The 15007-nt window shown below is 40.5% G+C and overlaps 1 protein-coding gene across 3 annotated transcripts in view; it reads left to right on the top strand.

The window, feature by feature from the left end:
- The window catches only part of ARID2 (AT-rich interaction domain 2), a 164878-nt gene that overhangs the window by 134686 nt on the left and 15185 nt on the right, over window positions 1–15007 (top strand). For all 3 annotated transcript variants that reach the window (XM_039504880.1, XM_039504881.1, XM_039504879.1), the window contains 5 exons: window positions 416–564; window positions 12122–12260; window positions 12352–12437; window positions 14104–14227; window positions 14306–14397. In XM_039504880.1, the coding sequence (XP_039360814.1) occupies window positions 416–564; window positions 12122–12260; window positions 12352–12437; window positions 14104–14227; window positions 14306–14397 (590 nt within the window). The remainder of the gene's footprint in view (window positions 1–415; window positions 565–12121; window positions 12261–12351; window positions 12438–14103; window positions 14228–14305; window positions 14398–15007) is intronic.

The following is a 15007-nucleotide window of genomic DNA, read 5'->3' as shown; positions in this document are numbered from 1 at the left end:
TGACTCTTCACTATAAAGTTACTATTCCTGTATAGTTATTGTTAATGTGCATGTTTTGTTTATTGCTAAAGGTCAAAAATTACTTTTTAAAATGCTGCCTGTGTAGATGCTGCAGAAGTAACAAAATATTGTGTTCCTTTGATTCATAATTCAGTATTTGAATTTGTGCTTAAATTACAGCAATTAAGATATCAGAAGAATCTGTACAAAACATAATTCAAGGGTTATCCAATAATATTTTCCTCTAGTTTCACTATTATATATGTTACCACTTACTCAAAGTTCAGTGGGTTAAAATCTAAAACTTCATTGTTAATAAAGTGTAATATAAAAAGCAACAGAATAAACTGGAAAGTGTGTGTTCTTATCTTCTAGTATGTTGTTTTAACTCTTTGTGTTTGAAACTTTTCTACAGAGCACATCTGTGACACCGGTACCAACAATGCAAGTACAGGGCCAGCAGATCAATTTGCAGCCTTCTTCATACCCAACACCAAGTCAACATGGCGAGCAAGTGAAAAAACCTGGACAGAACTTCATGTGTCTGTGGCAATCTTGTAAAAAGTAAATAGCTCTTTTATTTAACAACGATTTACTAACATATTGCAGAAGCTCTTATTTGGAATGTGATCCCTGAAAGTACTAACTGTTCTCTTTCCTGAAATATCTCTACATGGTATCAGTCATCTGATAAGAGAAGAAAATATTAAAATTTTATATTATTCAATATTAAAAAATTGCTTTTTATCTAAAGTTACTTCAGTGAAGACTAAAATATTTGTATGTAGTTATGTAAGTCACAATAACTATATTCCATAATTTTTCTGCATTACAAATATAGGAACAGTTACTACTTTCTTGTTATACAGCTAGTTTTGAAACATGAAATGTGTTCCTTTCTGATTTTTCCAGTTTTGCAAGGGGTGTGTACCTTTTGTGTCGTAGCCAAACTCATGTTTGGATTATGATTAATTTATTAATTGAGTACTATGGGGATTCACGAGCAATTAAATGAGACAAATCTCTGACTCAAATTACTTACACCCTGTAATAGACAATACAGCAAGGAATGGTTTTAAAAACAAAACAAGAGTGAGGAAGAAGGGCATGCTTGGATGAGCATTATAGAAGTGTAAGATCATAAGCATATTGCTACACATGCTTCTTGAGAGTTCTTTCTAAAATAATGTATCAGATTTAGGTCAATGTCTGGAGTAAATACGGGGTGAAGGCTGTGATTGAAAGTGTAATGGCGACTTGGAAGGAAAGAAGAGGGATTGCATACCACAGGGATGTGAAGGAACTGGCAGTGTCATGAGCAAAGGTGTGAGAGCACACTTAGGAGACAAAGGGAGCATCAAGGGAGCGGAACTGATTTGTCAGAGTGTAGGGTACGCTCAGGGGAGTAGCATGTAACTAGGGATGAGACGTTAGCAGGTGGAATTGGGATGACTCTGAAGGTAAAGATGAGGCATATGAATTTGATATGGAGGAATGCTGAAAGCTAGTTACTGTCTACCAAAAATGTCCATGGTGACTTCAGGTTGATATTAGCGAGACAGGGTGGGTGAGATAATATCTTTTATTGGATCAACTTCTGTTGGTGAAAGAGACAAGCTTTTGAACTTACACAAAGCTCTTCTTTGATGTGGTATTCTTAATTTTCTTCTCTAAGACATGATCAAAACCCATTGAAATAAATGGAAAGACATCAAATGGGTTCTGGATCAGTCCTCTGAATAGTACTTTGTTCTTATGTGCAGTTAAATAACTGCCATGTTTCCACCTCAGAGGTGACTGTGTTGATTGGTAGGTGATATAATTCCTGTACTTAAAAAGCTTTTGAAGGCCTTTGAGATCCTTTAGAATGACAGGTACTATATAAATGTAAGATAATATTATGGACCATTATATAAAGATGAATTCAAATTATCTTAGAATTGTCTTCTCTTTTTTTTTTCCCCCTAACAATAAATATATCTATGGAGCCATGCTCCTCTGCTCATATGATCTTGAATGAATGGCATACAGGATCCTTATTAATTACTTGATTAGCAAAGACTTTCTTTTTAAAAAAAAGCTCTGCTATTCAGTCTGGGTTGCATATACTACGAGTACAGTATGCTTCGATGAGTAATACTTTGTTCCTTTTTTTACCATGGTGTTTGCAGGAGCCATACATCCACAAATTTGTTTCTCAAACATTATCGTCATTCTGGTAGCTTTTCACTGTTAAAATTGACCTTTAGTGTCTACTTTGTTTAAATATGTTTTGCTACATTTTCTAAAAAATAGTCTATCTGTATATTTAGTGTTAGGTTATATTTGATTTATTTATTTTATTGAACAGATCTTTCTCTTGTATCTGTGGTTTTTATTATGAGTTTTTGGGTGTGGTCCTGTAGTTTCCAAAGGTCCTCTAAAGTGCATTGGAAGATGTAACCGATACTATTACTTTGAGTGGCTCTGCATCTTTACACTTATGGGTTCTGTCACCTTGTGGTGCCTTATGGTAGAACCTTGCTCCCAGCAGTGTCTGTTAGAGCACTCTCATAACCCCAACCTGTCCTTTTATCATCTCCCAAAGTCTTGAGAGCAAAGATATATAAGGGACTGAGCACCCTTTACCACCCCAGTTCCTTCCAACCACATGCATGGACGGAAGTGAACCACTCCGGTATCTTTGGATCCAGAGTCTTTTCTCCTTGATGTTTGTTTATTGGGGTTAGTTAGTTAGCTTCATGTAGTTTGTTTGGTTTTTTGTAGGTCAGGGTTATAGCGGAACCAAAGCTGAAGAAGTCAGGTTTTAAATGATGTGCATCATGCCCAGATGTCTTCCCAGTGTCAGATGTTCATGTGCCTCAGGTGCCTGGGAGAAGGCAACTCTCCTTCTGCCTATTCCATCTGTTGTATCTTTATGCCCAGGGCCTGCAAGGATAGGCAGACTTGTCTACAGGTCCTGCCACTTAAGGAGGCCATTGAGGCCAGACTCTCTGGATCAGGATGGTTTTGGGATCCAGGGTCCAAGAGACCTCCAACTCCTTCCTTTCATTAACCTAAGGGAGTTTTACTCCCAGTCCTCTTATTTTTTGGCTATTCAAAAGCACCAAAGTTACCACAGCTGCCTTCTTATCAGTCATTATAAGAGAAGGCATTTTAAGTTGTAGTCTAAATCCAAACAGCGTGCCATCTCTGTGATATCCTTGTTGCAAAACACCAGACTGCAGATTTGATGGGACGTTCAAGAGTCAATAACCATCCAGTCAGGATCTTTCTACCCTTTTGTTTGGAGGCAGGCTAGCTCATTTTTATCGGCACCTGGAGACAAGTTACATTGGACCAATGGTTTCTAGAAATGATATAAAAGGGCTATGACATACAATTTGAGAAACCACCCCCTAAAAATTCCACTCGCCTCTCCGTTTTCAGGGACCATTTTCACAAGGATATTCTTCTTTCAGAAATAAATAATTGCTTCTGACGAGCAGTCGAAAAGGTGCCAGAACATCTCCGAGGTTAGCGGGTTTATTCACAGTATTTTCTGGTACCTTCTACCTTCTGTGCGCCATCATTTTATGTACCTTTATTATATTCCTTCTGATTAATTTTCTTCCTAAACTAAAGAGTTCCCATCTTTTTCAGCTCTCTTCATACAGAAGTCTTTCCATGCCTTTAATCATTTTCACCACACTGTTTCCACTATATATTTTTGGAGATAAGGTGAAGAGAACTAAGAACTAAGCTGAGGGAATTTATATGGAATTTTAATCTTTTTATAGAGTGATATTCTTCTTCAAGTAGTGTCCCTACGGATGCTCCACTGTAGGTGTGTCTGCGTCCCTGCGCTGCTGAGCAGAGAACTTTGGTAGCAGTGTCCATTCAACCCAGGCACGTGCTGCTCGTCGCCTGCCATGAGGCTAGCCACTGTGCATGGGCAAACCCTCCTCAGTTCCTTCTCAACCACCCTTGGCTAGAGACAGAATTATAACTGTCCATTCGTGGATCATTAACTCTTTTAGAATTGCTAATTTTTAGTCTCCCTTGTAACCTCTTTTCTTTCTTTACTTTGTTAACATTTTATTTTGACCATTGCGCCACCCCTAAAAAAAAAAAAAAAAAAAAAAGTAAAGGACTTTGTCTTTCGCCAACCTCCTGAGAAGGGTGACCCCCATGGACAGAAGATACTTGGCTTTATTGCTTCAAAATGTGCCTCAGTTAAAAGGAATCTATCCCAGTGACTGGTGAACACTCGCAGTACGTTCATGCCCTGGGAGAGAAACCCATTCCACAGAAGTGTAGCTTGTGTCAGCAACTGAAACCCAGATCCAGGAAAGACAAAGAACTGAGGCTCAAACTCCTAATCATGGAGTAAGCCCTTCAACTTCCTGAGTCTCAGTGGGAGCCCACACCGCAACCCTCTACTTCAAAGGAGGAGAGCCCAGGGATATGCCCGTGAGCCACTCACATAAGGCTTCTAAGGAAAGGTCCATGAGTCCCCATAGCGAGTCCCGATCAAGCTGAAAATGATCTCCGGCTTGGTCAGCATCATCGGCACTGATGACATCGAAGCTGTCTAAATCTGGTACCCCTGGCACACACAGTACTGGACTGACTGAGCAAGTCGGGCTGCCTAAAGACCCAATGGGCACAGACAAGGAAATACTGGTACCGTTGGGGTGCAAAAAACCATAAGATCCACCCTGGGGAAGGCTCTGTTGGTACAAACATCGACATCAGTACCGCCTGTGGTATGCCAGACACCAACGGGCCTTGCTGTCAGGTCCACATCTCCAACACCATTGGTACAGGCATCTCAGCACTGACAACCACCACCAGTACTGATGCCTTCCGTACTGCAGGACTTACGGTGTGCAATGGATCTTTTGATGTCTGATGCCCCGGACTCTCCCCTGCCCAGTATCAGGACCCCGGCACTGGGTTAACACAGAGCCCTTGACTTGCCAACGACTTCCCTTTTCATTATCAGGGTCAGAAAGTGGACATGGTTTCCTGCCGCTCTTCTCACCTGCCAAGTTTCACTATTTACATCAGGCAGATCATCTTCCTGATCCACAGCCCCCTTGGTTGGTCAGCCATGATACCAACCACTGGGTTCCTTCCCATTGCAATGGCCATACTCAGATCTCTGGCAGGCAGGCTGTGACCTACTAGCAGCCGAGGAGGCACCCTCCTTCAGTTGCTACCTCGAGAGCTTCTGAATCCCCATAGCAGGCAAGGGAGGAAGTGGAGGCTGAAGTTGAGGAGGAAGTTACTTATGAAGCCCACTTCTCGTTATTAACACCAGATGAGACAGTGGTGCCACCTCTGCCATCTATGGCAGCTGACTTTAAACTGTTCCAGGACCTGGCACAGAGGGTGGCAGAAGTTTTACAAATACCGCAGGCTGGTGAACATTTTACATTCTTGCACCTCGTCCAGAAGCTGTACAGAGTCCTAGCTGTGGTGGCTGCTCACCTGAGAAGACAAGTAATCCAGGCATATCCCTACTTAGATGACTGGCTGGTATGGGGGAAATCCTCTCTCTCTCTCTCTCCCCCTCCCCCCGGTAAGTGACTGACTCACTTCAAAAGACACTAAATACCTTTGCCATGCTCAAAATTCAGGTCAACAGAGAAAAATCCACTTCGACCCAGACTCAGAACACACACTTTATCAGGGCACTGTTGGATTCTAGGTTGCAGAAGAATGTACCTGCCTCAACAGAGGTTTCAGACTAAGTTCATCCTCTTCAACCAACTTTAGACTCATCCCAGCATACTGGTAAGGACCCACCTCACTCTTGGGGCATATGTTGGCATTCATGTATGTGGCCCAGTATGCTAAGCTTCACCTTCGGCCCATGCAAGGGTAGTTAAAATCACTGTATCTACCAAGCAGACAAAGTATGTACCAGACAGTCACAATTCCTCGAGAAACACTGTCCTCATTAGATTGGTTGATGAATCCAACTCACGCTGTTCAGCCCAGCACCTTTTTCAGTGCCTCTATCAACAAAGACTCTAATTATGCATGCATCCTTTCAGGAGTGGGGAGAACATCTCAACCACCTAAAGATTAAGGGAAGTGGTTTCCACAGGAGTCCACCCTACACATAAATGTTCTGGAACTCAGAGCTGTCTGACTGGCATGCAGGGCTTTCCTGCCTCTCATCCAAGGTTGATGATACATATGCTGACAGACAACACCCCAACAATGCACTCCATCAACAAACAAGGGAGGCCCAGAAAATATCCCCTCTGCCAGGAAGATGTACTTCTCTGGGACTGGTGCATCTGTCATCACTTTAATCTGATAGCACTATACCTCTCTGGCCTGAAAAACACACTTGTGGACCTCCTAGTACAGACTTCTTCAGAATCTCATTCCTGGTGGAGATTCCTGCTGGTGGACCTATTTGAAACATGTCACAGCAGCAAGTGCCCACCGTTCTGTCTCAGGGGAGGAGCAAGCCCATGTTCCTTCTCAGATCCATTTCTCATCAAATGGGCTCCTGGTCTGATGTATGCCTTTCTGCTGTTACCCAGAGTCTTGAGGAAACTGACACAGGATGTAGGTCTGGTCATCGTGATAGCCTCAGTGTGGGCCTTTTGGAACTTGAACATTGTGAACCTGACAATGTGATCGTGACCATCACTTTGCCAGTGACTGTAATTGTCTTTCTCTGAGATGTGTTGTCCACTCAGAGTCCTGCTCTTAGGGGATTCTTATAGGCAAAAACAACAACCTATATTAAAGAAACTCCAGTACCTGTCAGGCAATTATAATAGCCTAACAAAGGGGTAAAAAGCTAAACAAAGCCCGGGAGAAATGAGGAAATAAATAGTTGAGGCAAAACTCTTGTGTTGACACTATTCTCAGCAACTTTGTTTTTATTGTTGTTCTTTAAGGAATAGATGTTACCCTGTCTTTTTAGTCATGATTCTAAATAATTTTTTTATTTCTGAATAAGAAAAATCCTGCCAGTAATGTTGTTGTTCAGTAGCTTAATTCTGTTCTAGATTTGGTGTAATACAGTGAAGCCCTGTTATAGTAAAGTACTTTCCCTCCCTCAACAAAAGAGTCAGTCAGGATTTCTTTTAGATCTTATCAGCACTTCAAATAAAGTAGTGTTAGGGGATCCTATTAGAGTGTGGATCTCCCCAGCAGTTAAAATTGGTCTATTTACACAGCGTAGGCAGAACATAGCCATGTCTCAAACCCTAATACAGCCTTTGGGGACATAGTTAAATACCTTTAGATTCTGGCTGAACTACAGAGATAAATCCATTTCAGCCATGGCAAGGAATGTCCATATTGTAACTAGATCCCATGACACAGTTGTAGTTGCATATGGACCCTCCATGCTTCCCACTTTACCTCGATGGTGGTGGAAGGAGCTCTTTCCATCCCGTGATATTGTAGGCGCAATCTGCTGTTCGTGAGTCTGAAAGTCTGTATTGTCACACCCTGCTATAAGCCAGCTGCAGCAAGACATGGAGCCAGAAATTCCTCCTTTATCTCCTCCTCCTCAGTTTAGTGGCAAAGTTTCTTCTTCTCCCCTTCCCTCAGCAAGAGCAGAGTGGGAGGGGGAAGGTGATAATCCCTTTGGAATGTGGAATTTGACACCTATCTAGAAGATAATTGCTGTATTCTAGGGAGTTAGCACAAGGAACCCAGTTTATAAGTGAGAAAAACTTCTCTGGGTGAAATAAATTCTCTCTCTGTCAGACTGGCACCTGTGTTGGGGTGGGGAGACTAGCAGCTGTACAGTTGGGTCTACATACATGGAGGGGAGTATTGGAGTGAATAGTGGGTCGCAGGGAGTCACTGGATCAATCATCAGCCGATCTAGTGTCCATGAGTTTGCAGATATTGAGATGAGTGCAGGTAAGCTAGGCTGCAGTCATCTGTAGTCACTAGTGAATCTTTTGCTTCAAGCCCCTTCACAGAGTAGCTGCATTCAGTTTCTCTGTGGGATTCAGGAATTTAATTTGGGCAGATTCTGATACTCTTAGGTACATCTAGATATTCTAGATTAAATTTTGTTTTTGTTTTTTAAAGCATGTGAGCTAGCACTGCACTACTGATTTTTAAAATCTGGTTGAGGTGATAGTTCATCTCAACTGACACATTAAAATACAACTTTCCTGTTTACACTGCAATTCTAAAATACAGTAGTTAAAATGTGTTTGCTAACACGATTTAATAAAACACCCATCATCTATTCTAGACAACATATCTTACTCATATTGAGTAACACTTTACTCTACAAATAGCTCTCCATTGATTTTAATAAAGCCACTGAGCACACTTTTCAGCATGTGTAAAGGGTATGAGAATTTGGCCTTTTATAAGGAAAGTGAAGCTTTGCGTGAGAATGAAAGTCTGTATAAATATATTGTAGAAATTTGGGACTTTCGTGACATTTAACAATAGGTGGAATTTTGCCGTAACAGAGTTCCCTATAAATGGATTCCCCTATATTACATGAAATCTCTTCCCCTGCCCCTCCCATTCTCTCTTAAAAAGTAACTCGCGGGCATAGGTGCTGGAACTAGGGATGCTGCCACACCCCTGGCTTGAAGTGGTTTCCATTATATACACGGTTACAGTTTGGTTCAATGGCTCACAGCACCCCCACTATACAAATTGTTCCAGCACCACTGCTCGAGGCAGAATTCATTGTATGATATGCCATGCCTGTGTTTTCACCTGGGAAAACATTTACAAGTATGTTATGAAACAGACTATACTAGACATTATAGTGCAAGTAGTGAGATATCCTTTAATTACAGCAGTGCAAATAGCACCATTTACTTTGCCGTATTGTATATGTTAATACAATATGCCTAAGGTTAAAAAAAATCTTGCTTTCTATTGGATTTTAGAAAAGCAGTTAAAACTAATGTTTGTTTAACAGTTTAATCTTGCATAAGAAGAAAAAACTAAACGTCAGTGAAACCTACACAACAGGCATCCCCTGTCTTAAACAACCACTTTAAAGTATCCCCAGAGTGTCCTTTTGTTCATTCTTTAAAGGCCAGTCTCTACTTTGCAACACATTTTTGTTGGTCCCTTTAATTGTCAGTTAAGACATGTTTCAGTGCTCCGTACATAGTCTTCAGCTCTGGCTATATTAGACTACATTATTAGAGGCGGGAAAAATGTCTATGTACTAGATGCTGTTCACACATATAACAATGAGGCCGCCAGTCCCTGAGTTGAGCCTTTAGGTACTACCACAATACAATTCATCATCATCTAGGGTGACCAGATGTCCCTATTTTATAGGGACAGTCCCGATATTTGGGGCTTTTTTTTAATGTGGGCTCCTATTACCCTCCTACTCCTTGTCCCGATTTTTCATACTTGCTATCTGGTCACCCTATCATCAATATATTTTTTTTTGGTTGTTGTTGTTAAAGAGAAACACAATCCCTATGTGGTACTTGCTCTTTGTGAACCCTTCTGGTAAGCTTGTCTAATGTTATGTTAATGGAAAACTTACTTATTCCAAAACTGAAATGAATCAGTCTCTCTTTTTATATTATGTGGATTGTTTTTATAGCTTGTTTTTTCTGAGTCAGGTGTAAATTCCTGCAGATAAAATTAAAATGCCCCCCCTTGTGGTAAGTAGTGGTATCTCAAATCAGTTGCATTGCTCAAGTTTTAATATTTTCCCTCTTATAAAATGGCTTAAAATGATCGAGTTAAAATATATGTAACAGTTATGTTACAAGGCTGTTTTGAGATCCCTATTATACAAAGATGTTAAAAATAGTAGTTTCTATCATATCACCAAATTTCCTCCCTTTTATGTTCAGACCATTTGAATTTTTTTAATATAATTTCATTTTGTTTATGTATAAACGTATTCATAGTAAATGCCATATATACACATTCATTATCCCGTTCGTTTATAAGCCAGCCCTCCAAAATGGATAGGTAAAAATAGTAAAAACTGTATGACCCTTTCATAAGCCGACCCTGTATTTCAGAGGTTGGAAAACTTTGGCTCCTGGCCTGTCAGGGTAAGCCACTGGCGGATTGGGACATTTTGTTTACTTGGAGCGTATTGAGGCGTAGAGCCCCTCAGGTCCCTGTGGCTGGGTTCCCCATTCCCAGCCAAAGGGAGGCACGCCACTTCCTGCAGCTCCCATTGGCAGGGAACGGTGAACCGTGGCCACAGGGAGCTGAGGAGCTCCAGGCCTGCAGATGCTCTAGGTAAACAAAATGACAATGTATTAGATATTGAATTCAATGATTCCATTCAGCATGGGTCGGCAACCTTTCAGAAGTTGTGTGCCAAGTCTTCATTTATTTGCGGTAATTTAAGGTTTCGCGTGCTAGTAATACATTTTACATTTACAGGGGCTGGTGGATGGAACCCCAGACTGGCAGCAGGCTGAGCAGACCGGCAGCTGGGACCCCAGGCCGGCAGCGGGCTGAGCGGCTCAGCTGGCTGCCGGTCTGGGGTTCCGTCCGCTGGCCCCTGCCAGCTGGGGTCCCGGCCACTGGCCCCGCTCAGCCCACTGCCAGCCTGGGGTTCCATCCATCCAGGCCGGCAGCGGGCTGATGGGGCCAGCGGCTGGGAACCCGGCTGGCAGCAAGCTGAGCTGCTCAGCCCACTGCCAGTCTGGGGTTCCATCTGCCAGCCCCTGCCAGCCAGGGTCCTGGCTACCGGCCCCACTCAGCTGGCTGCCGACCCGGGGTTCCGTCCAGGCTGGCAGCAGCGTGCCACAGTAAATCAGCTCGCATGCCACCTTTGGCACACGTGCCATAGGTTGCCGACCCCTTCCATAGAGCTTTAAATCATTAAATTTTGGTGTAGACCCATTTATAAGACGACTCTTGCTCTTTGATGCGTCACATTTTTACCAAGAATATTCGGCTTATGAACGAGTATATACGGTACTCTAAAATTAAAAAATCAGACTAAGGAAAAAATCTCATGGAACTGAATGAGAACTAATAGGCCTCAAAGATTCTTTCTATCCTAAAAAGGGCCCAGTCCTTATAACTTCATATCTTCAATTAGAGTCTTTACTATTTAATCAGTTTATACTCTGGCACTACTCACATGCCTAAAGTTAAACAACTACTTAAGTCTTTGTAATTTGGGGGCATATGTGTATATTTGGTTTGAAAATTAACTAAATGTTAATCTTCATTGATGGTAAATATACACAGCAATCCATTTTTAAATAAGTCTGCATGATAAACCCAGATGGTGTCCCATTATTTGAGCACAGTCTAATTTGAATCAGCAGGCAAAGCTTTTAAATATTGTAATTGACTACAATAAATCAGCTTGACAAGATTGCAGATATGCATACCAAGCTATTGAAAAGCTTATAAACAAAGAGTTAATATACGTGAATGGCAGTTGTTTACCATTTATTATTTAATGTACATGCAGGACAATATCTATTTTCAAACCTACAATTTAAAATAGACAAAATATTTTTATAGCTGTTTTAACAAAACAAATAAAATTGATTGTATGCTGAAAACTTCTAAACCAAGTTTCAGACAAACAAGTTGTATTGGGAGAGTTACTGAAAAACAGTTTTTACCCTGACCTATTGTTCCAACATTAACAGATACCGTTATATTACATAGAAGACTGCGGGATCAATTATTTCATATTTCTGCTTGCTAGTCACATTTTAAATGTTCTCAGTACAAGTGCTGGCTTGTCAGAAAGAATCTAGGAAGGAGAACATATGAAAGACAACCACATCTGTAATACAAGGTGCTTGACAGCTTGGTACAGTAGTCTGTTTGGATGTACTGAGAGTTTAAACAGGTAGTCCACATTAAAGCCATTGGGATCAATGCATCAAGAGGAAAAGAAATGCTTACAATTTTAAATAATTGGATTCAGCCAAATCAAATTGTCCTTTATTGGTATTTAGGGATAATGGACATGTACACACACTATTGGAAATTGTCATATTTACATATGGAAATTACATACATGAATTTTCAGTATGTAATGCATATATGTCTGTTCATAAGAACAAAAGTGTTAGTCAGTATTGGATCAAAGGCGGTATTGCTGCTTTAACATTAACCAAGCAAAAGCAATGACAGCATTTTTTACTTTTATACTTTTTAGGTGGTTTCAGACACCATCACAAGTTTTTTATCATGCAGCAACTGAACATGGAGGAAAAGATGTATATCCAGGGCAGTGCTTATGGGAGGGTTGTGAACCTTTCCAGCGGCAGAGGTTTTCCTTCATTACCCACTTACAGGTACATATTTTCTCACTATTCTTTTGTAAAGTAAAATGTGGAATTTCATTGAAAAGTCTTCAGGTACATTTTTTTTCCTTTTCTCAAACAGGATAAGCACTGCTCCAGAGATGCTCTACTTGCAGGATTAAAACAAGATGAACATGGACAAGCAGGAAATCAGAAACCTTCCAATAAGTAAGAGACATGATCCTCGTTACTGATAGAGAAAATAGAGTCAGAAATCACTGGAAGAAGGTTGTATATTTATAATTTGATTTATCAGGTGTTGTTCTAGATAGAGCAAAATATAGTAATCCAATATGCAGTGAAACATAAAATATAAATATAAAATAGGTAAGAGAAATGAGGGATTGTGACATCTGAGAGAAAAGGTCATAATGGTCATGTAAAGCACAGGTGAAAAAGCCACATTGATGTTCCAAGAGCAACTGAGGGTCCTGTGCCCCTAAACTTTAAGAGTCATTGATTAAAGATAAGCACCCATCTTCAGTAATGGAGACAAACGCTATCCTCACTATACTCTCCAAGTTCTCTCCCAGCCAACCGATATTATCTTTTTTATTATGGTGAATCAGCAGCTCTGATGTAGTTAAGGTCAAGAGTCACTTACTGTTTAAAAGACTACAATTCTAAATGCTCGAAAATCCACATACTGACATGGATTATCTCAAAATTTGCTATGCCTCGTGGAATAATTGTCCAAATACAGGGTCTTTTGAGCAAAAAGTTGTCAACATAAAGCCCCCTAAAAATCCAGCTCTTTACAAAATCATCTTGTTCTTTTAAGAGTTTTTTATGCACGCCTGTGGCTTTGACCCGCCCCAAACTGCTCCAGATTTATCATAGTTACTGGACTCAATGCCCTTTTGGAGCATTTCAGGTTCAGTTACGAACTCCAGTTTGGTATGTCAGTTAAAAGTCAGAGTTCCCCTGAGCCAGTGGCTCTTTGTGTGGTTAAGGCATGTCAGTTTCGAAGCCAATGATACACTACGACTAGGGAGTGATGTGGCCAGCATCATGTCCAGCCATATTTAACTGCTCTACCCTTACGGATCAAGTACCCATTTTGCAGCTGGGTGAGTTGGAGGTGGCTTTTCAGTATGAGATTGATCAAGACTGGAACATATGACCTTCAGGATTGTAGCTGAATGTGTCAGTTGCTCAAGCCACAGAGAATGAGGTGCACATGTGTAGCAAAATTATGGCTTTAACAGTCAAAGGGTTTCCAGGCAGTATGTTGTGACAGTAATTGGTTGGCTCAAAGATGTATTTTGGTCATGGAATCTATATAGTACCCATGCACCTAGTTCAAGCCCTATCCTTGCAACTGTCAGAGAATGTCTTTTGTCCATATTCCTTGCTCTCTGCCTGCATTCTGTAGGGGCTTGTTCTGGAAGTTTTTCTCAGGGTACGTCTACACTACGGGACTATTCCGAATTTGCATAAACCGCTATCCTCATTCATTTTAAATCTTGGCTGATAACGCATACCTTCAAACAGTCATCAGAAAGCTAGTCTGTTCTGAAGTGTACTAGTGTTGATTAGTTAGAAAGCTACTTTTCCTTTACAGATGTCATCTATGAAATGCCGTGGTTCTCTGAGAGAGGTGTATTTTCTCACCTTCTCCTAACTAATCCTGGGGCACTTGTGAGCCACCGTTTTCCCCTGTTGAACCAAAAGGCAAATTGCATGAGTGTTGAGCACCGAGAACTCCTTTACCTGTGAGCTCCAAAGAGGTTAAAAATAAAAACCTAGCAAGAGTAACTGTCTTGATAAAGATAAATGTGCTAGAAAGCAGCACATAATGCTTTATACCTATATCTTTTCTTTATCAATGTAGGCAGCCAACTGCAGGAGGTAGTACCTCTACTCCGAGAGCACAGAAGGCTATTGTGAATCATCCTAGTGCTGCCCTCATGGCACTAAGAAGGGGATCAAGAAACCTTGTCTTCAGAGATTTCACAGTAAGGAGCATTTAGATTGTGTATTTGAAATTAATGGTTGACTGATTTGTTTTTAATATGATTTTCTTTCTTTTTTAGGATGAAAAAGAGGGGCCAATAACTAAACACATCCGATTAACAGCTGCCTTAATATTAAAAAATATTGGTAAATATTCAGAATGTGGTCGCAGGTGAGCAATCTTGTAATTCTTCTAATATAATACAGTGGGAACATGTTGCTTCCATGCTGTGTTAATACCTTTTAGGTTCCAGATGACAGGTGGATTTTATATTTAATAATTTTAAAAACAATTTCCAAATAGGATTCCACCATAATGTGGCTACCTGATTAATGTGTTAGCTTTATGTAATACAAAATTACATAGAGGTGATGACATAAAGGAAAGTGTAAAAGTGAGTGAAATGGCATTTGAAACTAATTTCATCTTCTACATCTTGCACAAGTTGAAGTAAAACATCTAATTTGCCAAAATGGATGATGATACAACAGAGGAACAGAAGAGGTTACAAAATTGTTTGCGTCTCTGTTTGCAAGCTGTTTAGGAGGCGAAGTGTCCTCCAATAAATACATTAGGAGAAATGATGTAACCTTGTGTAGTTTATCCACATGATTATATTAGTTTAGTAGGTCGACTAGAAGCATAGTTATATTAGAATCTCTAAGCGGGAAGATTACAAGATCAATATCTGATGAGATGTAGACCTAGAAATTCTTACTTTAGAAAGCAGTAGTGAAACTGAAGACTGCTTTTATTAGCCCAAAATAGAAATGTCTCTATT

The sequence above is a fragment of the Mauremys reevesii genome, linkage group 1 (assembly GCF_016161935.1).
Source record: "Mauremys reevesii isolate NIE-2019 linkage group 1, ASM1616193v1, whole genome shotgun sequence".
Lineage (NCBI taxonomy): Eukaryota > Metazoa > Chordata > Testudines > Geoemydidae > Mauremys > Mauremys reevesii.
Note: the sequence above shows the minus strand (reverse complement) of the source record. Positions and strands in the feature narration are given on the sequence as shown.